At 44.1% G+C, this 25,814-nt stretch overlaps 1 protein-coding gene across 4 annotated transcripts in view; it reads left to right on the plus strand.

Moving 5' to 3' along the window:
* The first annotated feature begins 1,485 nt into the window (after positions 1-1,485).
* Positions 1,486-25,814, plus strand: part of LOC115204327 (leucine-rich repeat and calponin homology domain-containing protein 2) — a 73,848-nt gene continuing 49,519 nt past the window's right edge. For 3 of the 4 annotated variants that reach the window (XM_029769810.1, XM_029769812.1, XM_029769813.1), the window contains exon 1: positions 1,487-1,836. In XM_029769810.1, the coding sequence (XP_029625670.1) occupies positions 1,554-1,836 (283 nt within the window). In that variant the 5' untranslated portion in view covers positions 1,487-1,553. Of the gene's footprint in view, positions 1,837-25,814 lie in introns of all 4 variants that reach the window. The other variant, XM_029769814.1, reaches the window with a different exon arrangement.

Below are 25,814 nucleotides of genomic sequence, written 5' to 3' on the forward strand. Positions count from 1 at the left end.
ATATCTACCTCTAATACCTTATTATCTCTCCTGATGCCTAGTCACTTTACCCTGCCTTCATGTACATATCTACCTCAAATACCTTATTATCTCTCCTGATGCCTAGTCACTTTAACCTGCCTTCATGTACATATCTACCTCAAATACCTTATTATCTCTCTTGATGCCTAGTCACTTTAACCTGCCTTCATGTACATATCTACCTCAAATACCTTATTATCTCTCCTGATGCCTAGTCACTTTAACCTGCCTTCATGTACATATCTACCTCAAATACCTTATTATCTCTCCTGATGCCTAGTCACTTTACCCTGCCTTCATGTACATATCTACCTCAAATACCTTATTATTATCTCTCCTGATGCCTAGTCACTTTAACCTGCCTTCATGTACATATCTACCTCAAATATCTCGTGCCCCTGCACATTGATCTGGTACTGATACTCCCTGTACAGTGCATTCGGAACGTTTTCAGACCTCTTGACTTTTTCCACATTTTGCTACGTTACAGCCTTATTCTAAAATGGATTACATATATTGTTTTCCTCATCAATCTACACACAATACCCAATAATGACAAAGCAAAAACAGGATTTTAGAATGTTTTGCACATTTATTAAAAATAAAAAACAGAAATACCTTATTAAGGGGAGCTAATGTGATCCAAAATTAAAGTGGCATTATGTCTGCACTGTTCAATACAATATGACAATAATGGATGAGCTCTCCTGACATCTCAGCAGGATGGAGTTTTAATAGCAGGCCTACATAAGCACCATAGATGAAAGTGACATATTACATAAAGACTAAAGGAGAATAAGAAATCAGTATACTGAGGTCTGTTGATGTATGTAGCCTGTGATGTAGGTCTATATCAGACCAAGGTGCCTACTTATGAGTCAAATGAAAATAATGATATTGTTCAATAAGATTGAATAATAAAGCAATAATGTGCGACTTAGCTAGTGCAACAATAAAAACACGAATGTAACTCTTCTTTAATGTATTTTTTGGGCTGAGGCCTCCCTGGAAATAGCATATGAACACACATTTCTTTTTTTGGAGGGGGGATTACAGGACATTTTCTTTAAAACTGCAACATTTTCTCTCAGCCTCATGGCAAAATGTGTAGAATAGCAGGAAATTAGCTTTAGAAATTAAAAAAAAAAATTCAGCCTCATGACAAAATTTGTAGAATGGCATGTGATTATCTAATTAAAACAGCATGTTCTTCTCTTTGGCCCATTGCAAAATCTATAGAAATAGCAGGAAGTTAGCCGTTTTCCCATCTGTAATCACATCTGTGCCATTACCTATTTATAAACTGAGTTATAGCAATACCCTGTACAGACCTGTATGAAATGGGGGGGGGGTTCCAGGTCCTACATTTTAAACATTCCATACAGGTCTGTAACTCACTTTAATTGCACAGATGTGAATACTTCTCTCTGATAATAAAATGAGTGCACCTCTCTATACCAAATGTCCCCTCCGCGCCCACGCCCTCTCAGAAGCCCTTCCCCTAACGTCCCTGGAGTGTGTGCCTTTTGCGCATGGGTGTAGAAACGGCCACTGTTATTATTGTAATTCCTCTTGTGAAAATGGCGTCGAGTCAGGGAGGTGTGGGAGCTGTACCGGCTCTTTCAAACCATCACTTATCCAACGGACCTCACTGGAACCCGGGGATCAACCAGCATCAGCATCATCTCCACACGACCCGGAGCTTAGACCGCGCTCTGGAGGATTCCGTGTGCTCCGGAACGTTGAATCTTAGCGGGAGGAAGCTGAGAGACTACCCTGGATTGAGCTATGATCTTACTGATACAACACAGGCAGGTTGGTTTCCGAAACGCTCTCTGCTCTTGAGACTTTGCTGGCCTCAGCTGGTTCAACAAATAGGCGCGTGATACTACAAAGTATCCAACATTGATACAATTGAGCGTGGTGCGCACTACATTTCCTTATTACTATGGCCCATTTGCATGTTTTCACCAACTGCTCTGTTTTATTAACAGTGCAATAGATACACAGTGTTGCATTTTCTTTCTTACCATATTGTCTTCGTAGAATAGCTGAGCTCAATGTGTTAAAATGTGCCATAGTATTTACGTCCTCTAGAATTGCGCTGGCAATTCGGTGGCAACGGCTCGTCTTGGTCGCCTGCCTCTCTACCGCTCTCCTGATGAGACCATATGCATGAATTAAATGATAAGCGCAACTCAGTCAGGGCGATAGAGCGACTTTACATTAACCTACATTTAGATGGTGAGTAGCCTGGCTAGGTGAAGAAAATGATCAGCGAATGAGGAGATGAATAATAAAACCTTACCCAATGAATATGAAATGTCATTTTTGGAGCATGTTCACTGAGAGGCTATTTTGTCTACGGCAGCCCAAGACAAAAGATTCCCCGTCTCCATAGCCTCTAGAATGGGTGTATGGACGCATTTCCCTCTTATACGAGATAGATTTTGATTGGACATACCCATTCGTTTAATTTATGTTGGATATAATTCTAGTAGCCCAATTTAAGTAAATAAATATTAAATTAGTAAGTATATATTTTTCTCTCAAGGGGCCAAATATCACATGGCGGTTTGGGATTATAGGCTATTCATGTGGTTGAACACATAGCAGGCCTAGGCTATAGGTTTACATGATCCATAGCCCACATGTTTTTCATCCATGTAGATAGCCTGCATATTTAGGGTGGGCAGAATGAAGCATTCATTTGTCTTATGAAATGATGATGCTGCTGGTTTCCCACACTGTAGTGTATATAATAGCTGGCTGTACATCATGCATGTGGTGCCTGATTGTGGGACCTCTGCAGCCAGGTGGTGGAATTATTGATGGTGGTGTTGAGGCAGATCCACATACTGACCTTTTTTTTTTACAGGGAACAGGGAGCCTAAATTGAAAAATGTAGGAGCACACAACGAAATGTAGGCGCAAAATGAAAAATATTTGAGGTAACAAGCCATTTTCTTTGTGGTAATGGTGCAAGCATGATGGTCATGAACATGAGCTCAGTGTATTCTCCATGGTGCTCAGGGGCTTCGGTACAGTGAAGTAATCATTACAACAATTATTATCTGGCTGATTTTTAAATTTTTTATTCTAAATTACAATTCCAGGTTGCACAGCAAAATATATTTAGGCGCATATGGGATGAAAATGATTGCACGGTAGAGCCCTGGCTTGGTCTTGGCTCTACTTTTCTTTTTTTCCTGGAGACTGAAGTGGGTTTAACGTGTCAAGGTTACTGTGAATGTCTGTGTCAGTAAGGTAGGGTCATGACAGTGATTCTAAAGGTCCATTAATCATGTGGGGTGCCTCATTAATGGAGTTAGTGACTCATGTGGTGTTAGTGCCTCATTAATGGAGTTAGTGACTCATGTGGTGTTAGGGCCTCATTAATGGAGTTAGTGACTCGTGGTGTTAGGGCCTCATTAATGGAGCTAGTGACTCATGTGGTGTTAGGGCCTCATTAATGGAGCTAGTGACTCATGTGGTGTTAGTGCCTCATTAATGGAGTTAGTGACTCATGTGGTGTTAGTGCCTCATTAATGGAGTTAGTGACTCATGTGGTGTTAGTTCCTCTATGATGGAGTTAGTGCCTCGTGTGGTTAGTGCCTCAAGTGGGATTGGTGCTTCATGTGCAGTTAGTGCCTTGTGGAGTTAGTGACTCATTAATGGAGTTAGTACCTCATGTGGTGTTAGTGCCTCTATGATGGAGTTAGTGCCTCGTGTGGTTAGTGCCTCAAGTGGGATTGGTGCTTCATGTGCGGTTAGTGCCTTGTGGAGTTAGTGGCCCATTGATGGAGTTAGTGGCTCAAGTGGGATTGGTGCTTCATGTGCGGTTAGTGCCTTGTGGAGTTAGTGGCCCATTGATGGAGTTAGTGGCCCATTGATGGGGTTAGTGGCCCATTGATGGAGTTAGTGGCCCATTGATGGGGTTAGTGGCCCATTGATGGGGTTAGTGGCCCATTGATGGGGTTAGTGGCCCATTGATGGAGTTAGTGGCCCATTGATGGGGTTAGTGGCCCATTGGCAGGTAGCCTAGGGGTTAGACCGTTGGACTAGTAACCGAAAGGTTGCAAGGTCGAATCCCTGAGCTGACAAGGTAAAAATCTGTCGTTCTGCCCCTGAACAAGGCAGTTAACCCACTGTTCCTAGGCCGTCATTGAAAGTAAGAATTTGTTCTGACTTGCCTAGTTAAATAAAGGTTAAAAAAAATTGATGGGATTAGTGTCTCATTGATGGAGTTAGCGCCTCATTGATGGAGTTAGTGCCTCATTGATGGAGTTAGCGCCTCATTGATGGAGTTAGCGCCTCATTGATGGAGTTAGCACCTCATTGATGGAGTTAGCGCCTCATTGATGGAGTTAGCGCCTCATTGATGGAGTTAGCGCCTCATTGATGGAGTTAGCGCCTCATTGATGGAGTTAGCGCCTCATAGATGGAGTTAGCGCCTCATTGATGGAGTTAGCGCCTCATTGATGGAGTTAGCGCCTCATTGATGGAGTTAGCACCTCATTGATGGAGTTAGCACCTCATTGATGGAGTTAGCGCCTCATTGATGGAGTTAGTGTCTATGTGAATTTAGTGCTCAACGTGCCAAAACAAAACTGTCTGTTGTTTCTGGGTCAACCCTGTCAGCTCCTGAATTCACTCACACACACTGAGTTTCCAAACAAGTTCCTGGTTTCAGAGGAACTGAGAGTCTTCCTTTTGCAGACCCAGAGTCTAACTCATGAGGAAGTTTCTGTCACAGGGTATATGAGTTGGTTTGTGTTTCTGTGGTGCAAGCATGATGGTCATGAACATGAGCTCAGTGTATTCTCCATGGTGCTCAGGGGCTGCGGTACAGTGAAGTAATCATTACAACAATTATTATCTGGCTGATTTTTTTATTTTTTATTCTAAATTACAATTCCAGGTTGTACAGCAAAATATATTTAGGCGCATATGGGATGAAAATGATTGCACGGTAGAGCCCTGGCTTGGTCTTGGCTCTACTTTTCTTTTTTTCCTGGAGACTGAAGTGGGTTTAACGTGTCAAGGTTACTGTGAATGTCTGTGTCAGTAAGGTAGGGTCATGACAGTGATTCTAAAGGTCCATTAATCATGTGGGGTGCCTCATTAATGGAGTTAGTGACTCATGTGGTGTTAGTGCCTCATTAATGGAGTTAGTGACTCATGTGGTGTTAGGGCCTCATTAATGGAGTTAGTGACTCATGTGGTGTTAGGGCCTCATTAATGGAGCTAGTGACTCATGTGGTGTTAGTGCCTCATTAATGGAGTTAGTGACTCATGTGGTGTTAGTGCCTCATTAATGGAGCTAGTGACTCATGTGGTGTTAGTGCCTCATTAATGGAGCTAGTGACTCATTAATGGAGCTAGTGACTCATGTGGTGTTAGTGCCTCATTAATGGAGCTAGTGACTCATGTGGTGTTAGTGCCTCATTAATGGAGCTAGTGACTCATGTGGTGTTAGTGCCTCATTAATGGAGCTAGTGACTCATTAATGGAGCTAGTGACTCATGTGGTGTTAGTGCCTCATTAATGGAGCTAGTGACTCATGTGGTGTTAGTGCCTCATTAATGGAGCTAGTGACTCATGTGGTGTTAGTGCCTCATTAATGGAGCTAGTGACTCATGTGGTGTTAGTGCCTCATGTGGGATTGGTGCTTCATGTGCGGTTAGTGCCTTGTGGAGTTAGTGGCCCATTGATGGAGTTAGTGGCCCATTGATGGAGTTAGTGGCCCATTGATGGGGTTAGTGGCCCATTGATGGGGTTAGTGGCCCATTGATAGAGTTAGTGGCCCATTGATGGAGTTAGTGGCCCATTGATGGAGTTAGTGGCCCATTGATGGGGTTAGTGGCCCATTGATGGGGTTAGTGGCCCATTGATGGAGTTAGTGGCCCATTGATGGGGTTAGTGCCTCATTGGCAGGTAGCCTAGTGGTTAGACCGTTGGACTAGTAACCGAAAGGTTGCAAGGTCGAATCCCTGAGCTGACAAGGTAAAAATCTGTCGTTCTGCCCCTGAACAAGGCAGTTAACCCACTGTTCCTAGGCCATCATTGAAAGTAAGAATTTGTTCTTAACTGACTTGCCTAGTTAAATAAAGGTAAAATAAATAATTGATGGGGTTAGCACCTCATTGATGGAGTTAGCGCCTCATTGATGGAGTTAGTGTCTATGTGAATTTAGTGCTCAACGTGCCAAAACAAAACTGTCTGTTGTTTCTGGGTCAACCCTGTCAGCTCCTGAATTCACTCACATACACTGAGTTTCCAAATAAGTCCCTGGTTTCAGAGGAACTGAGAGTCTTCCTTTTGCAGACCCAGAGTCTAACTCATGAGGAAGTTTCTGTCACAGGGTATATGAGTTGGTTTGTGTTTCTGTGTATTTATATTTGTGGTGTGGGTGTCTGTACTTATGCCATTGCATGGTCTTGGTGGGCAATGTATTGCCTCACGATTCAAACTTCATTCTAATGCTGCTCTTTCGTTCGCTGCATACTTCCGTCTGAGACGGATCACTTAAGTAATTTGGGGTGATGTCAAAATGAGGGGTTTTGTACAAAACAGTCATCAGCAATTTAGATAATCTCTAACCAATCAGAGTATCTAAACCAATGACAAATTGTCTAAACGCCTCTTTACCCACGTATGTTCTGGCTCTGGCCCAACCCATCGGTTTCTGGGACCAATCAGACAGTCTAGAATGTATTTCCATTCTAGAAATCGTCGGGGAGGTACTCCGATCCAGGCTCATTGCGGAGAAGAAACTAACGTCCGTGAGCGTGACATAGCTTGGGGGGAGCAAGGAGTTTTGGTAGCCAGGCAAGGCAATGTAGGCTACTCAGATGGGCAACTATTTGGCAAATTCAAACACTGAGAAGTTCACACAGGCCAGTGTGCCTGATGTTTGGAGAAATGAAAAACACCAGCCTAGACAGCAGCCTCTGGCTCAGATTGCAGATAGATACTAGCCTGTGATGTTTGTACAACCTGATTTAATCATTTCCCTAAGGTCTTAGTTAAAAATGCATACTGAGTAATACAGTTCATAAGGATTTATTGTGTACCTTTTTAGTTAAGGAATTGGGTCTTAAATGCAAGAGTCCCCTCTACTTAGATAGGAGGGACATACAGTAGGCTTACCGGACTGCATCAGAGATGTTGATTTATTCAAGCTTACTTTGAAGTGCTGTGGCTGAATTATACATGGAATGCTCCCTCAGCCTAACTAACGAGCAACTTGATGTCTATTTTCGGAATGAGATGCATTTGTTAGCTACTGCATACAAACATACTTATTTCACAGTTTATCAGTTCCTCAAGTGATCGGACTGACTTGACTTTTGTGACATGACGGCAGTGTGCGTTGGTTTCAGCACATAATGATAACAGTGTTATGTGAAGTGTATACTGTATAACAGAGCAATGTGTGAAAAAAATGCATGATACCGACCTAGTCTTGAGAAGCTGTGAAGACGACAGGAAGTTTGGGTGTGTGTGTATTGGTGAGAGAGCAGGCTTGTTGTGTGATGAATCAGGTGGGATGTGATGATCTCGTCATTGGCACTATCAAAGGCAAGACCTGCCGGCGAGAAGATACTTGACAAGTTATTTCAATGTGGGGATAGGGAGGACCTGTGAAAGACCAGATAGTTGCCGTCCATGTTGAGATTGAATGCATGCAGTGTTGATTGTAATTTAGAGTGATGTTGCAGAAGTGATATAAGGCCAGAAGGCAGTTGGCTAAATACACTGCTATGGGCCTACAGTGAGGGAAAAAACGTATTTGATCCCCTGCTGATTTTGTACATTTGCCCACTGACAAAGACATGATCAGTCTATAATTTTAATGATAGGTTAATTTGAACAGTGAGAGACAGAATAACAACAAAAAAATCCAGAGAAACGCATGTCAAAAATGTTATAAATTGATTTGCATTTTAAATGAGGGAAATAAGTATATGACCCCCTCAAATCAAAAAGATTTCTGGCTCCCAGGTGTCTTTTATACAGGTAACGAGCTGAGATTAGGAGCACACTCTTAAAGGGAGTGCTCCTAATCTCAGTTTGTTACCTGTATAAAAGACACCTGTCCACAGAAGCAATCAATCAATCAGATTCCAAACTCTCCACCATGGCCAAGAACAAAGAGCTCTCCAAGGATGTCAGGGACAAGATTGTAGACCTACACAAGGCTGGAATGAGCTACAAGACCATCGCCAAGCAGCTTGGTGAGAAGGTGACTACATTTGGTGCGATTATTCTCAAATGGAAGAAACACAAAAGAACTGTCAATCTCCCTCGGCCTGGGGCTCCATGCAAGATCTCACCTCGTGGAGTTGCAATGATCATGAGAATGGTGAGGAATCAGCCCAGAACTACACGGGAGGATCTTGTCAATGATCTCAAGGCAGCTGGGACCATAGTCACCAAGAAAACAATTGGAAACACACTACGCCGTGAAGGACTGAAATCCTGCAGCGCCCGCAAGGTCCCCCTGCTCAAGAAAGCACATATACATGCCCGTCTGAAGTTTGCCAATGAACATCTGATGATTCAGAGGATAACTGGGTGAAAGTGTTGTGGTCAGATGAGACCAAAATGGAGCTCTTTGGCATCAACTCAACTCACTGTTTTTGGAGGAGGAGGAATGCTGCCTATGACCCCAAGAACACCATCCCCACCATCAAACATGGAGGTGGAAACATTATGCTTTGGGGGTGTTTTTCTGCTAAGGGGACAGGACAACTTCACCGCATCAAAGGGACGATGGACGGGGCCATGTATCGTCAAATCTTGGGTGAGAACCTCCTTCCCTCAGCCAGGGCATTGAAAATGGGTCGTGGATGGGTATTCCAGCATGACAATGACCCAAAACACACGGCCAAGGCAACAAAGGAGTGGCTCAAGAAGAAACACATTAAGGTCCTGGAGTGGCCTAGCCAGTCTCCAGACCTTAATCCTATAGAACATCTGTGGAGGGAGCTGAAAGTTCGAGTTGCCAAACGTCAGCCTCGAAACCTTAATGACTTGGAGAAGATCTGCAAAGAGGAGTGGGACAAAATCCATCCTGAGATATGTGCAAACCTGGTGGCCAACTACAAGAAACGTCTGACCTCTGTGTTTGCCAACAAGGGTTTTGCCACCAAGTACTAAGTCATGTTTTGCAGAGGGGTCAAATACTTATTTCCCTCATTAAAATGCAAATCATTTTATAAAAATGTTTACATGCGTTTTTCTGGATTTTTGTTGTTGTTATTCTGTCTCTCACTGTTCAAATAAACCTGCCATTAAAATTATAGACTGATCATTTCTTTGTCAGTGGGCAAACGTACAAAATCAGCAGGGGATCAAATACTTTTTTCCCTTACTGTGTCTATGGGCCTGGTGTGTTTGATCAGTGCTACTGCACTGACTTTCTCTTCTCTGTCTCTATAAAAGGAAATATGCTGCAGACTAGTGCAGATAAATAAAGTGAGGACAAGCAGTCCCTTTCAGATGGATAAAGAAGGCTGTTTCATTTTATAGCAGGTGTATTTCCATTCACACATTATAGTGTAGAATGTGAAGAAAATAATTTTGCAGGAAGGGAATATGCTGAGGATGAAAAAAAAAAAAATATATATATATATATATACACTGCTCAAAAAAATAAAGGGAACACTTAAACAACACAATGTAACTCCAAGTCAATCACACTTCTGTGAAATCAAACTGTCCACTTAGGAAGCAACACTGATTGACAATACATTTCACATGCTGTTGTGCAAATGGAATAGACAACAGGTGGAAATTATAGGCAATTAGCAAGACACCCCCAATAAAGGAGTGGTTCTGCAGGTGGGGACCACAGACCACTTCTCAGTTCCTATGCTTCCTGGCTGATGTTTTGGTCACTTTTGAATGCTGGCGGTGCTTTCACTCTAGTGGTAGCATGAGACGGAGTCTACAACCCACACAAGTGGCTCAGGTAGTGCAGCTCATCCAGGATGGCACATCAATGCGAGCTGTGGCAAGAAGGTTTGCTGTGTCTGTCAGCGTAGTGTCCAGAGCATGGAGGCGCTACCAGGAGACAGGCCAGTACATCAGGAGACATGGAGGAGGCCGTAGGAGGGCAACAACCCAGCAGCAGGACCGCTACCTCCGCCTTTGGGCAAGGAGGAGCAGGAGAAGCACTGCCAGAGCCCTGCAAAATGACCTCCAGCAGACCACAAATGTGCATGTGTATGCTCAAACGGTCAGAAACAGACTCCATGAGGGTGGTATGAGGGCCCGACGTCCACAGGTGGGGGTTGTGCTTACAGCCCAACACTGTGCAGGACGTTTGGCATTTGCCAGAGAACACCAAGATTGGCAAATTCGCCACTGGCGCCCTGTGCTCTTCACAGATGAAAGCAGGTTCATACTGAGCACGTGACAGAGTCTGGAGACGCCGTGGAGAACGTTCTGCTGCCTGCAACATCCTCCAGCATGACCGGTTTGGCGGTGGGTCAGTCATGGTGTGGGTTGACATTTCTTTGGGGGGCCGCACAGCCCTCCATGTGCTCGCCAGAGGTAGCCTGACTGCCATTAGGTACCGAGATGAGATCCTCAGAACCCTTGTGAGACCATATGCTGGTGCGGTTGGCCCTGGGTTCCTCCTAATGCAAGACAATGCTAGACCTCATGTGGCTGGAGTGTGTCAGCAGTTCCTGCAAGAGGAAGGCATTGATGCTATGGACTGGCCCACCCGTTCCCCAGACCTGAATCCAATTGAGCACATCTGGGACATCATGTCTCGCTCCATCCACCAACGCCACGTTGCACCACAGACTGTCCAGGAGTTGGCGGATGCTTTAGTCCAGGTCTGGGAGGAGATCCCTCAGGAGACCATTCGCCACCTAATCAGGAGCATGCCCAGGCGTTGTAGGAAGGTCATACAGGCACGTGGAGGCCACACACACTACTGAGCCTCATTTTGACTTATTTTAAGGACATTACATCAAAGTTGGATCAGCCTGTAGTGTGGTTTTCCACTTTAATTTTGAGTGTGACTCCAAATCCAGACCTCCATGGGTTGATAAATTGGATTTCCATTGATTATTTTTGTGTGATTTTGTTGTCAGCACATTCAACTATGTAAAGAAAAAAGTATTTAATAAGATTATTTCTTTCATTCAGATCTAGGATGTGTTGTTTAAGTGTTCCCTTTATTTTTTTGAGCAGTATATATATTGACATTGTCACGGAATTCTAGGACCAGTAGAGATGCGGAATCAGGCGCAGGAGACAAAGGTCCGGAGCAACAGATTTTTAATGCCACGGTAAACAAAAATACAATAGCCGAAAGGCACCGGGCGCTTAAATAAGTCCGCCAGGAAAACACATTCCCAAAAGAAAACACGAAGAAAAGCGCACGGGGCGCAGCCCGGCAATAAGTCATACACAGGCCAGCGAAACAGGCCACACACACAACTGTCCTGAGTGGACAATAAACAATCCCGCACGAGAACCCAAACTGAAAATACACACTAAATAACCCCCCACTAATGACAGACACAAAACAGGGGCGGGATAGACAGACAAAACCAAAAGACACAGAAACATGGATCGGTGGCAGCTAATAGGCCGGCGACGACGACCGCCGCCCGACCGAGGAGGGGCACCACCTTCGTTGGATACTGTGACAGACATTCCTCTTGATGGTTGTAACGCGGATCGTATAAAGGGGACCAAGGCGCAGCATGTATAGTGCTCATATTTACTTTTAATGAATATACTTTAACAAAACGACCGACAACAGTTCCGTCAGGTGACATACACTAAACAGAAAACTACCCACAAAACCCAGGAAGAAAAACCCCTACTTAAATATGAACTCCAATCAGAGGCAACGAGGATCAGCTGCCTCCAATTAGAGATCAACCCAAAACAATCCCAACATAGAAATAGAAAACTAGAATTAAAACATAGAAATAGAAAACATAGAACAACCCAAAACACCCCCTGTCACTCCCTGACCTACTCTACTATAGAAAATGTCATCATACTAGGGTCAGGACATGACAACGGTGACTTTGTCATCTTTGAGAAAAACCCCTAAAACGAAATGGAAGGCATATCTTGTTTAAGCTGGCATCATCAAATCCTCAACCTAAATTCAACTGGCAGATGGAGATAGTCCTGTTCAGAGAACACTGGTGGAATGAAAAGAGAAATGCATCAGTCGCATGAATAGTGTTCTATTTCTACGCTGATTTTAAGTCCAAGTACCTGATTGCTAGTACAGAAAGAGAAACGGGTCTATTTTAGTTTTAGGAAGAAAGAATCAATAGTTACTTGGAAAAACACTTGGCAGATCATCTAAAGAAAAGGTTTAAATGATGATGACTTATCGTTGATATTGTAAGCTAGTAGCGAATTCTTGTACAGCACTTGGAGGTTAGTGGCACCTTAATTGGGGAGGACGGGCTCGTGGTAATGGCTGGAGCGGAATCAGTGAAATGTTATCAAATACATCACATACATGATTTCCATGTGTTTGATGCCATTCCCTCCGTTCCAGCCATTATTATGAGCCGTCCTCCCCTCAACAGCCTCCACTGTTTTACAGCACACAGTCAAAATGAAGCATCACTCCAGAAAAAACAAGCTCTATCTGGTTTTGGTGAGATTACATATTACAGCTGGATGGTTGGGCAAGCAAGGACAGGAACTTCACTCTTTTTAATGGAGGTTATCTTCATAATGCAAACTCTCACTTTGTTTTGCCTTGTCCTATGCAAGACTCTTGCTTATACAATGCTCTAAGAAGACATGAACCCAATAGTAGATCACATTTCCTTAAACCCTCATGTGGAACCCTTTCAGACAGAACCTTCTAAAACAGAACCCTTCCAAACCAAACTTTTCCAGATAGAATTTTTCTCTGACAGAATCCGTGATGACAGAACCGTGTATAGAGTATAGTCAGTGGATAGAGCCTTCTCAGACCGAACCCTCCCACTCTAGTTCCAGACAGAATTCTCCCAGACGGAATCCTCTGAACAGATCAGAACTCTCAAATAGAATCATTGAAGATAGAATTCTGGAACATCGAACCACAAGACAGAATACAATCGGAGTTCAATGAATTCCCTTTGAAGAATACTTTCAGAATGCTTAAAATTTTTTAACACAGCAAGATAGAGTTTCCAAAAGTGTTAGATAAAATGCCAATTATATTGTTCTCTAGTGTGTTGGGTCATTGCAGGAGCTGTCAACAGTCCTATGCCATGTGTTCAAGCAACACTCTTCCCATGTGTTCAAGCAATGAAAGTTGCAACACCCTGATAAGTGAACCAGAAAGAGCGCATGTGTGTCTTTGTGTGTGTATTGTTTACGTAAGACGGATATAAAGACAGAGGAAGGTGAGCTGACACAAAGGTGCATATTTGCAGTATGCTGTTGACAGTTTGTCGCCAGTCAGTTATTTTTCTCATGGGAATGTGTGAGAGCTGTAAGCCGATGCCCTGACCTTGGAGAGAGGCTGGAGATGTTGGAGCCAACAGGCCAGCATGCTGCTGCAATCCCCTACCCTACTCTATCGTACTCTAATCTACCGTACCCTACTCTACTCCAGGGGTTCCCAAACTTTTTCACTCGGGGCCCCCCTTCCAGCATTGGGGAACATCCAGATGTTGGAGCCAACAGGCCAGCATGCTGCTGCATTCCCTACCCTACTGTACCGCACCCTACTTTACTCTACCGAACCCTACCCTACCGTACCCTACCCTACTGTACCGCACCCTACTGTACCGTACTTTACGCTACCGTACCCTACCCTACCCTACCCTACCGTACCCTACCCTACTGTACCGCACCCTACTGCACCGTACTTTACGCTACCGTACCCTACCGTACCCTACCCTACTGTACCGGACCCTACTGCACCGTACTTTACGCTACCGTACCCTACCCTACCGTACCCTACCCTACTGTACCGCACCCTACTGCACCGTACTTTACTCTACCGTACCCTACCCTACCGTACCCTACCCTACCGTACCCTACCCTACTGTACCGCACCCTACTGCACCGTACTTTATGCTACCGTACCCTACCGTACCCTACCCTACTGTACCGGACCCTACTGCACCGTACTTTACGCTACCGTACCCTACCCTACCGTACCCTACCCTACTGTACCGCACCCTACTGCACCGTACTTTACTCTACCGTACCCTACCGTACCCTACCCTACCGTACCCTACCCTACTGTACCATACTTTACTGTACCGTACTCTACTCCACCGTACCCTACCCTACTGTACCGTACCCTACTGTACCGGACCCTACTGCACCGTACTTTACGCTACCGTACCCTACCCTACCCTACTGTACCGTACTTTACGCTACGCTACCGTACCCTACCTTACCCTACCCTACTGTACCGCACCCTACTGTACCGCACCCTACTGTACCGTACTTTACTGTACCGTACTTTACCGTTCTTTACTCCACCGTACCCTACTCTACCGTACCCTACTGTACCGTACTTTACTCCACCGCACCCTACTCTTTCGTACCCTACACTACCTTACCCTACTCTACCGTACCCTACTCTACCGTACCCTACTCTACCGTACCCTACCATACCCTACTCTACCGTACCCTACTGTACTGTACTTTACTCTACCGTTCCCTACTCTTCCGTACCCTACCGTACCATACCGTACTCTACTCTACCGTACCATACAGCACCCCACTCTACTCTACCGTACCCCACTCTACTGTACCTTACCCTACTCTACCATACCCTCCTTTCTATACCCTACTCTACCGTACCCTACTCCACCGTACCCTACCCTACTCTACCGTACCCTACCGTACCCTACCATACTCTACCATACCCTACTCTACCGTACCCTACCCAACCGTACCCTACTCTACTCTACCGTACCCTACTCTACCGTACCCTACACTACTATTCACTACTCTGCCGAACCCTACTGTACCGTACTTTACTCTACCGTTCCCTACTCTTCTGTACCCTACCGTACCATACCGTACCGTACCATACCGTACCCTACTCTACCGTACCATACAGTACCCTACTCTACTCTACCATACCCTACTTTACTATACCCTACTCTACCGTACCGTACCCTACTCTACCGTACCGTACCCTACTCTACCGTACCCTACCCTACTCTACCGTACTCTACCGTACTCTACCGTTCTCTACCGTACCATACAGTACCCTACTCTACTCTACCATACCTTACTTTACTATACCCTACTCTACCGTACCCTACTCTACCGTACCCTACCCTACTCTACCGTACCCTACTCTACCGTACTCTACCGTACCCTACTCTACCGTACTCTACCGTACCCTACTCAACCGTACTCTACCGTACCCTACTCTACCGTACTCTACCGTACTCTACCGTACTCTACCGTACCCTACTTTACCATACCCTACCCTACACTAACATACCCTACTCTACACTACCCTACCATGCTCTACCATAACCTACTCTATCGTACCCTACTCTACCATACCCCACCCTACTTTACCGTACCCTACTCTTCTCTACCGTACCCTACTCTACCAAACCCTACCATACCCTACTCTACCGTACCCTACTCTTCCATACCCTACTCTACCGTACCATAGCCTACTCTACCGTACCGTACCCTACTCTACCGTACCCTACCCTACTCTAACATACCCTACTCTACCGTACCCTACCATGCTCTACCATAACCTACTCTACCGTACCCTACCCTACTCTACCGTACCCTACTCTTCTCTACCGTACCGTACCCTACTCTACCAAACCCTACCATACCCTACTCTACCGTACCCTACTCTACCAAACCCTACCATACCCTACTCTACCGTACCCTACTCTACCAAACCCTACCATACCCTACTCTACCGTACCCTACTCTACCGTACCCTACTCTTCCATACCCTACTCTACCGAACCCTACCCTACTCTACCGTACCATTCCGTACCATACTCTACCATACCATACCGTGACATACATACGTACACTATTCTACCGTACCATACCCTACTCTATCGTACCGTACCCTACAGTATATACCGTACGCTACTCTACCGTACCATACGGTACTGTACCGTACACTACTCTACCGTACCATACCGTACACTACCCTACCGTACCCTACCCTATCCGACTCTACCCCAGAGGGCACAAACACCCTGCACTTCACATACGAGAGAGAGAAGGAGAACTTTCGTTCCAACAAAAAACAATGAGAGGAGAGGATGATGGGGCAAATGCTGTAGATATCGTAGAATATTTTGAACATGAACATTTAATCCTGTGATTGTGTGTTTGGTTGTGTCGTAACTCCTGAGCACTATAGTATTTCACTGGCAGTTGATGTTTGGCTGCACTGGTGTGGCTTGACTTTCTGCCAAGTGATCCCTGAATGACAACTAGGGCCGTTGCGGTGACCGTATTACCACCACACCTGCAGTCACGAGTCATGAAGGCAGTCAAATTCCACATGACCGTTTAGTCACAGAGCTTCTCCAAGCTCTGATGCTACTGCTGGTCATGAGTTAAATAAAGGTTAAATATATGCATATTGTTTTAATTAGTAGCGTACCAAACTTGCTAACTGCCTTGTACTCAGCACTCTATTGCCCCTCTAATCACTCTGACATCGATGCAAATGTAATAGAAATTCTGATCAAACACTTCATGAGAGCCCATGAGCTCATGTTGCGCAACATTTCTTTAGGCTATGCAATTGCATGAGAAAACAGAGTGATGGCCTCTAATAAAAAGATGAGGTTCCCATCAGCTTTCTATAGGCTAGGCCTACTATATTTATTGCTCAACTTTCCTAATATTAAGCACATTGCTTATATTTACAACAGGAGTATAGCCTACCTGGCTGGCATGAAAATAAACCACGGGGAAAAGTGTCCTCCATTTGCTATTTAAGTGCACCTGTTTCGATACAGGTGAATGATAATGGTCAATTATTTTTAATAAAAAAAGTCTCATGTAGCCTAGCCCAGAGGCCTATATGTTTTATTAAGATTTGTATCACAACTAAAGTGGCCAAATAACTTCTTAAAATGAAGCACATTAATCTGCTTTGCAAGGGGTGTAGAGCATTACATGCATAATTGCATTTGCAGTCACTTTTGATAGTGGTGTTTTCCACTAATGGAAAATTTGCACTTATAGCCTACTACCATGTGCACATTGCTGTGGTTATAATGTGAAGAACTAGCCTAATAGTTTATCAATATTTTACGCTAAATGCTCTGATCTATTGCGTCAGCGACATTGCATAACATTGTTTTTGATGCTAGTGTAAATTAGATGCTAGTGTAAATTATTAATTTGGGATGTATTGCATCCCACAACTGTCCCAGACTATGTTTGCAATATTTATTTCTCGCACAGAATAGGTCCACTTTTGTAGTATGGGCGATAGTAGATTGACATAGGCTAGTGCTTTTGCTGTTCGTTAGGCCTACTCATCTTGTTGGCTGACAAAAAGTACAAGTGGACATTTCTTCCAATATCTTCAATATGCTCCTCAGAATTGGATAACGACGCGCACAGCTGCGTCCCCGATCGTCCCCGATCTGTCTGTCTTCACTTGTAGCCTGTGAGAAAGACCCGATCACTTGACGGAGAGCCATGTGAGTGAGAAGCGCTTCGGATTGCGCAGCACACTCAGGGAGAAGGGCACAAAGCAACACTCCGGGCCGCAAAAATATTTTTTTTTGGATGCATTATGCCACAAAAGGGGATGCCGCCTTGAAATTCGAGGCATTATCAAGTGCGTGTCAAATTGTGAATGAAAGACTATTGGAGTGTGTACAGCCTGCACAAAACACAAAGCAGAGCTCATGCCTTTTCAAGCAACTTTTTTCAAATCATCATTAGTCTCATCATGCAGCCTTACAATGTATTCAAAATCAACCGTGAAATGCTTACTTACAGGCGCTAACCAACAGACAAGTGGGATACCTACGTGATAATTCTGTTCATCCACTACAGCTCAGCATTCAACACCATAGTGCCCTCCAAGCCTGTCACCAAGCTCGGGTCCCTGGGACTAAACCCCTCCTTTTGCAACTGGATGCTGGACTTCCTGACCGGCCGACCCTAGGTGGTGAGGCTAGGCAGCGACACCTCTGCCACGCTGGTCCTCAACTCTCCTGTACTCTCTGTTTACCAACGACTATGTGGCCACGCACGATTGTAACTCCATCATCAAGTTTTGCTGATGTCACAACGGTGGTTGGCCTGTTCACCAACGATGATGAGACAGCCTAAAGGGAGGAGGTCCGAGACCTGGAAGTGTGGTGCCAGGACAACAACCTCTCCGTCAACGTCAGCAAGAAACAGAACAACAGAAACCAGGGGAGGGTTGCACACCGCCATCCACATCGACAGGGCCACAGTAGAGATGGTCAAAAGCTTTAGTGTCCACATCACTGAGGACATGGTCCTCTCACACCAGCACAGTTGTGAAGAAGGCTCGGCAGCACCTATTTTCCCTCAGGAGGCTCAAATGATTTGGCATGGCCCATCAGATCCTCAGGAACTTTTACAACTTTTACTTTTGCACCATCGAGAGCATCCTGACTTGTTGTATCACCACCTGGAATGGCAACTGTACCGACCTCGACCGCAAGGCCCTACAGAGGGTGATGCGAATGGCCCAGCGCACCCCTGGGAGTGAGCTCCCAGCCATCCAGGACTTACATGCCAGCCGGTGTCTGAGAAAGGTCCAAAGAATTACCAAAGATTCCAGTCACCCGAGACATAGACTGTTCTCCATGCTCACGTCCGGCAGGTGGTACCGATGCATCAAGGTTCAGACCAACAGACTACTAAACAGCTTCTATTCCCTGGCCATAAGACTGGTAAATGGCTAACAACTACTGCTCTCCCGCTCCCACAGACTATCCACTCTGACTCTACAACCTGATCTTATTTTTTATTTTTGGTACTTTTACCCCCTTTTTCTCCCCAATTTCGTGATATCCAATTGGTAGTTACAGTCTTTTCCCATCGCTGCAACTCCCGTACAGAGGTCGAGAGCTGTGCATCCCCCGAAACACGACCCTGCAAAGCCACACTGCTTCTTGCCACACTGCTCGTTTAACCCAGAAGCCAGCCGCACCAATTGGTCGGAGGAAACACTGTCCAACTGGCGACTGTGTCAGCGTGCATACGCCCGGCCCGCCACAGGAGTCGCTAGAGTGCGATGGGACAAGGACATACCGGCCGACCCAAACCCTCCCCTAACCCTGACAACGCTGGGCCAATCGTGCGTCGCCTCATGGGTCTGTAGTGACGCTCCTGCCTTCGACTGCTGCGCCACTCGGGAGGCCCTACAACTGGATTTCATAGTTTTACCCATTAATTCTGTGTGGTTACAGGGTTAATTCTGCGTGGTTACAGGGTTAAAACAGAAATAACTCAAAGGGTTAAGTTTAGGTATTAATTCTGAGTGGTTAAGGTTCGAGCTATGGTTTGGGAAAAGTTTGAAACAAAATAATTAAAAACAATGCGCTGTTTCCTTTTAAGCATCATCAAGTACTCTCCCTGCTTGCAAGAAAATTGTGAACTTCCATGGTGCATTGGTCTAAGCAGCACGCTCTGGCTTTGAGCCTTGTGAGTTCGAGCCCAGTGTTGTGCCATAGTTTCTTTTTGGTGAGCACCGACAAAGGCAGATATCGACGTCCTCAGGGCCTTTTCAAACGTCTAAAATCGCCGGCTCTTTCTCGTGACTAGCCTGGACTTTATGCTCATCCACAGGTCTCTACCAACTCAGACACATACACCTTACCCTCACCTTTCCTTCATTATTGTTATGTAATTTTCTTGTGTAACTTAAAAAAAAATCTATTTATTTTTTTACTTTAGTTTATTAAGTAAATATTTTAACTCTATTTCTTGAACTGCATTGTTGGTTAAGGGCTTGTAAGTAAGCATTTCACGGTAATGTCTACACCTGTTGTATTCGGTGCATGTGACAAATAAAATTTGATTTGATCTCAACTCTTACTCACACACACACACACACACACACACACACACACACACACACGCATATACCCTCACACTCATTACTGACGCCACACATTTACACCCACATGTGCACACACACCCCTCACACCTATGCTGCTTCTAAAATGATTCTTGATTAGATTTATTACTACCATTCTGCTGCTGTTCATTGATTATTAATTTCCATTACCATCAGTATCTATCTACTGGTCACTATTACACCTGTTTACACTGAGTGTACAAAACATTAAGAACACCTTCCTAATATTGAGTTGCTCCCCCTTTTGCCCTCAGAACAGCCTCAATTTGTCAGGGCATGAACTCTACAAGGTGTCAAGTGGATGCTGGCCCATGTTGACGCCATTGCTTCCCACAGTTGTGTGAAGTTGGCTGGATGTCCTTTGGGTGGTGGACCATTCATGATATACACAAGAAACAGTTGAGCATGAAAAACCCAGCAGCGTTGCAGTTCTTGACACAAACCGGTGCGCCTGGCACCTACTACCATACCCCGTTCATAGGCACATAAATCTTTTGTCCTGCCCATTCACCCCCTGAATCGCACACATACACAATCCATGTCTCAATTGTCTCAAGGCTTAAAAATCCTTCTTTAACCGGTCTCCTCCCTTTCATCTACACTGATTGAAGTGGATTTAACAAGTGACACAAGGGATCATAGCTTTCACCTGGTCAGTCTAGGTCATGGAAAGAGCAGATTTTTCTAATGTCTTGTATACTCAGTGTATTACCATTAGTACATTACCATAAGCGTTTATATATTCCTGCTTCCAGTTACTTTTCAGCCCTGTTCACAGGTTTAACAAATCAAACTTTATTTGCCACATGCGCCGAATACAAGTGTAGACTATGCCATGAAATGCTTACTTACAAGCCCTTAACCAGCAGTGCAGTTCAAGGGAGAAGAAAACACATCAACAGCATCCTCCCGAACACCCGAGACCCAGTCCAATTCGCAAACTGCCCCAACAGATCCACAGATGATGCAATCTCTATTGCACTCCACACTGCCCTTTCCCACCTGGACAAAAGGAACACCTACAGTTGAAGTTGGACGTTCACATACACCTTAGCCAAATACATTTAAACTCAGTTTTTCACAATTCCTGACATTTCATCTTAGTAAAAATTCCCTGTCTTAGGTCAGTTAGGATCACCACTTTATTTTAAGAATGTGAAATGTCAGAATAATAGTTGAGAGTGTAATGTCGTGTGTGTAGGTGGCAGGGAAGTCAGGCGCAGGAGAATCGAACTTGGTATAAATGGAGTAGTTTAATAGCCTTTAATAAACTCCAAAACCAAAGTACATAATAAATAAAAGTGGGTACAAGAACCCGTCACGCACCAATACATAATTCACGAACAAACAAAACAAACAATCTCTGACAAGGACATGATGGGAAACAGAGGGTTAAATACACAACATGAAATTGATGGGATTGGAACCAGGTGTGCAGGAAGACAAGACAAAACCAATGGAAAATGAAAAATGGATCAGTGATGGCTAGAAGATCGGTGACGTCGACCGCCCGAACAAGGAGAGGGACCGACTTCGGCGGAAGTCATGACAGAGAGTGATTTATTTCAGCTTTTATTTCTTTCATCACATTCCCAGTGGGTCAGAAGTTTACATAAACTCAATTAGTATTTGGTAGCATTGCCTTTAAAACTGTTTAACTTGGGTCAAACGTTTTGGGTAGCCTTCCACAAGCTTCCCACAATATGTTGGGTGTATTTTGGCCCACTCCTCCTGACAGAGCTGGTGTAACTGAGGCAGGTTTGTAGGCCTCCTTGCTCGCACACGCTTTTTCAGTTCTGCCCACACATTTTCTATAGGATTGAGGTCAGGGCTTTGTGATGGCCACTCCAATACCTTGACTTTGTTGTCCTTAAGCCATTTTGCCACAACGTTGGAAGTATGCTTGGGGACATTGTCCATTTGGAAGACCCATTTGCGACCACGCTTTAACTTCCTGACTGATGCCTTGAGATGTTGCTTCAATATATCCACATAATTTTCCTACCTCATGATGCCATCTATTTTGTGAAGTGCACCAGTTCCTCCTGCAGCAAAGCAACCCCTCAACATGATGCTGCCACCCCCGTGCTTCATGGTTGTGATTGTGTTCTTCGGCTTGCAGGCCTCCCCCTTTTTCCTCCAAACATAACAATGGTCATTATGGCCAAACAGTTAAATTTTTGTTTCATCAGACCAGAGGACATTTCTCCAAAAAGTACGATCTTTGTCCCCATGTGCAGTTGCAAACCGTAGTCTGGCTTTTTTATGGCGGTTTTGGAGCAGTGGCCTCTTCCTTGCTGAACGGCATTTCTGGTTATGTCGATATAGGACTCGTTTTACTGTGGATATAAATACCTTTGTACCTGTTTCCTCCAGCATCTTCACAAGGTCCTTTGCTGTTGTTCTGGGATTGATTTGCACTTTTCGCGACAAAGTACGTTCGTCTCTAGGAGACAGAACGCGTCTCCTTCCTGAGCGGTATGACGGCTGCGTGGTCCCATGGTGTTTATACTTGCGTACTATTGTTTGTACATATGAACCTGGTACCTTCAGGCGTTTGGAAATTGCTCCCAAGAATGAACCAGATTTGTGGAGGTCTACAATATTTCTTCTGAGGTCTTGGCTGATTTCTTTTGATTTCCCCATGATGTCAAGCAAAGAGGCAGTGAGTTTGAAGGTAGGCCTTGAAATACATCCACAGGTACACCTCCAATTGACTCAAATGATGTCAATTAGCCTATCAGAAGCTTCTAAAGCCATGACATCATTTTCTGGAATTTTTCAAGCTGTTTAAAGGCACAGTCGACTTAATGTATGTAAACTTCTCACCCACTGGAATTGTGATACAGTGAATTATAAGTGAAATAATCTGTCTGTAAACAATTGTTGGAAAAAGTTATTGTGCCATGCACAAAGTAGATGTCCTAAACGACTTGCCAAAACTATAGTTTGTTACCAAGACATTTTTGGAGTGGTTGAAAAACAAGTTTTAATGACTCCAACCTAAGTGTATGTAAACTTCCAACTTCAACTGTACGTACAGTCACTGTGGGGACGACATCATCGATGCACTTATTGATGAAGCCAATGACTGAGGTGGTGTATTCCTCAATGCCATTGGCTGAATCCCGGAACGTATTCCAGTCTGTGCTAGCAAAACAGTCCTGTAGTGTAGCATCCGTGTCATCTGACCACTTCCGTATTGAGAAAGTCACTGCTACTTCCTGCTTTAGTTTTTACTTGTAAGCAGGAATCAGGAGGATAGAATTATTGTCAGATTTGCCAAAAGGAGGGCGGGAGAGAGCTTTTTATGCATCTCTGTGTGTGGAGTAAAGGTGGTCTAGGATTTTTTTACCCTGGTTGCACATGTGACATGCTGGTAAAAATTTGGTAAAACTGTTTTAGTTTCCCTGCATTAAAGACCCCGGCCACTAGGAGCGCCGCTTCTGGGTGAGCATTTTCTCTTTGTTTATGGCCTTATAGAGTTGGTTGAGAGCGGTCTTAGTGCCAGCTTCGCTTTGTGTTGGTAAATAGACAGCTATGAATAATACAGATGATAACTCTCTTAGTAGATGCGGTCGACAGCTTATCATAATGTACTCTACCTCAGGCGAGCAATACCTCAAGACTTCTTTAATATTCAACATCGCGCACCAGCTGTAATTGACAAAAAGACACACACCCCCACCCCTCGTCTTACCAGAGGTAGCGTCTCTGTTCTGCCGGTGCATGGAAAATCCCTCCAGCTCTATATTGTCAGTTTCTTCTTTCAGCCACGTTTCGGTGAAACATAAGATGTTGCAGTTTTTAATGTCCCGTTGGTAGGATAATCTTAATATTAGGTCATCAATTTTATTTTCTAACGATTGCACGTTAGCAAGAAGAATGGAAGGCATTGGGAGTTTACGAGCTCGCCTCCGGATTCTCAGAAGGATCCCCGATCTGTGTCCCCTTTTCCGACATCTTTTCTTCACGCAAAAGGCGTGTATCTGGGCCTGTTCCAGTGAAAGCAGGATATCCTTCTCGTCGGACTCGTTAAAGGAAAACGTTTCTTCCAGTCCGCGGTAAGTAATCGCTTTTCTGATGTACAGAAGTTATTTTCGGTCATAAGAGACTGTAGCAGCAACATTATGTACAAAATAAGTAAAAAAAATAAGTTATACAAAACGCAAAAAAATAACAACGTCAGCCATGGTCTTCGGCGCCATCTACTACCAGTACATTTTTATGTATAAACCCACCTCAACCACTCCAGTACCCCTGAATATTGAATAAGATACAGACCTGTATATACTTGCATTCTCGTGTTTCTTCAACTTATATCGTACTTTGTGTGTTTTTCCTTTTATTATCTATATTTATTATTATAATTATTATCACTTTATTGTTGGAAAAGAGCTCTCAAGAAAGAATTTCACAGTACTGTTTTACACTGTTGTCTCCTGTGCACGTGGCGAATCAACTTTGAAACTTGAAACCACACAGTGCTATTGTGTACAGCCTGTACAGGCAGCATTCCAACCAAGCCTCCCTGGCTCCCTCACCTCTATACTATCTCTCTGGGTGAAGATGGGCAGACAGACACAGTGGGCGAGGAAATCAATGCTTGACCTTTAAAAGGTGGGGAGTCCAGACAGACACCCCTGTGTCAAATGACCATGAGGTTTCTAAACAGGCTGATCCACACTTAACACCCATGCTACTTTGACTTTATTCTGCAAGGAAAGACTCTTAGTTCCTCTGAAACCAGGGACTTGTTTGGAAACTGTGTTTGTGTATGATCCTTTTTAGATATGCTTGCTTGAAAAAAAGAACAAAAAGTCTGAACACATGCCAGCCAGATCAGGATGTTTGTCTGCACTTGGAGTTCTATTGTTGATATTTTGTTAATCAAGTCTACGTGCTCTCTAAGTCTGGGAATTGTCAGTGACCTCACAATACGATATTATCACCATACTTAAGTGGCGATAAGATATGTATTGTGATTCTCATGATTCTATATGTATTGTATTTCTCATGATTCTATTTGTATTGTGATTCTCATGATTCTATATGTATTGTGATTCTCATGATTCTATATGTATTGTGATTCTCACGATTCTACATGTATTGTGATTCGATACTGTGATTTTGTGTTTCAATGTTCCAAACGTATGGTTCTCCATATGTCTGCTGCAGAGTGAGCCATGAGAGTTTTGATCAGTCATGGAAATAGAAGTGCTGAAAACTAATTGGCTCCCTTATTAAAATTGAGTTTTAGTGCAGGTACAGCCAACTAGCGCAAAAACATTATTCCGATGTTGTCAAAACAATATGATATATTGTAGGAAATAATATCCTGATATGTTACAGTATTGGTTTACCCCCCCCCCCATATCATCACTACTACTACTCTCTAAATTAAGATTGTACTTTGACAGTGACAGAATATTGTTAGTTCAAAACAAATTATTGTATACATTCTATGCTGTATTGTATTAAGTGATACTAATCAATAAACATCTGCAGGTTGATGTTTAATGGGATGAGTTTTGTCCTGGAGGCAGGACTGAGCAATTTCCACTAGATTTGTATTTATTCTTAACCTTTATTTAACTAGGCAAGTCAGTTAAGAACAAATTCTTATTTACAATGACAACCTGGTGGGTTAACTGCATTGTTCAGGGGCAGGACAATAGATTTTTACCTTGTCAGCTCA

This window comes from Salmo trutta, chromosome 12 (genome assembly GCF_901001165.1).
Source record: "Salmo trutta chromosome 12, fSalTru1.1, whole genome shotgun sequence".
In the NCBI taxonomy this organism is placed as follows: domain Eukaryota; kingdom Metazoa; phylum Chordata; class Actinopteri; order Salmoniformes; family Salmonidae; genus Salmo; species Salmo trutta.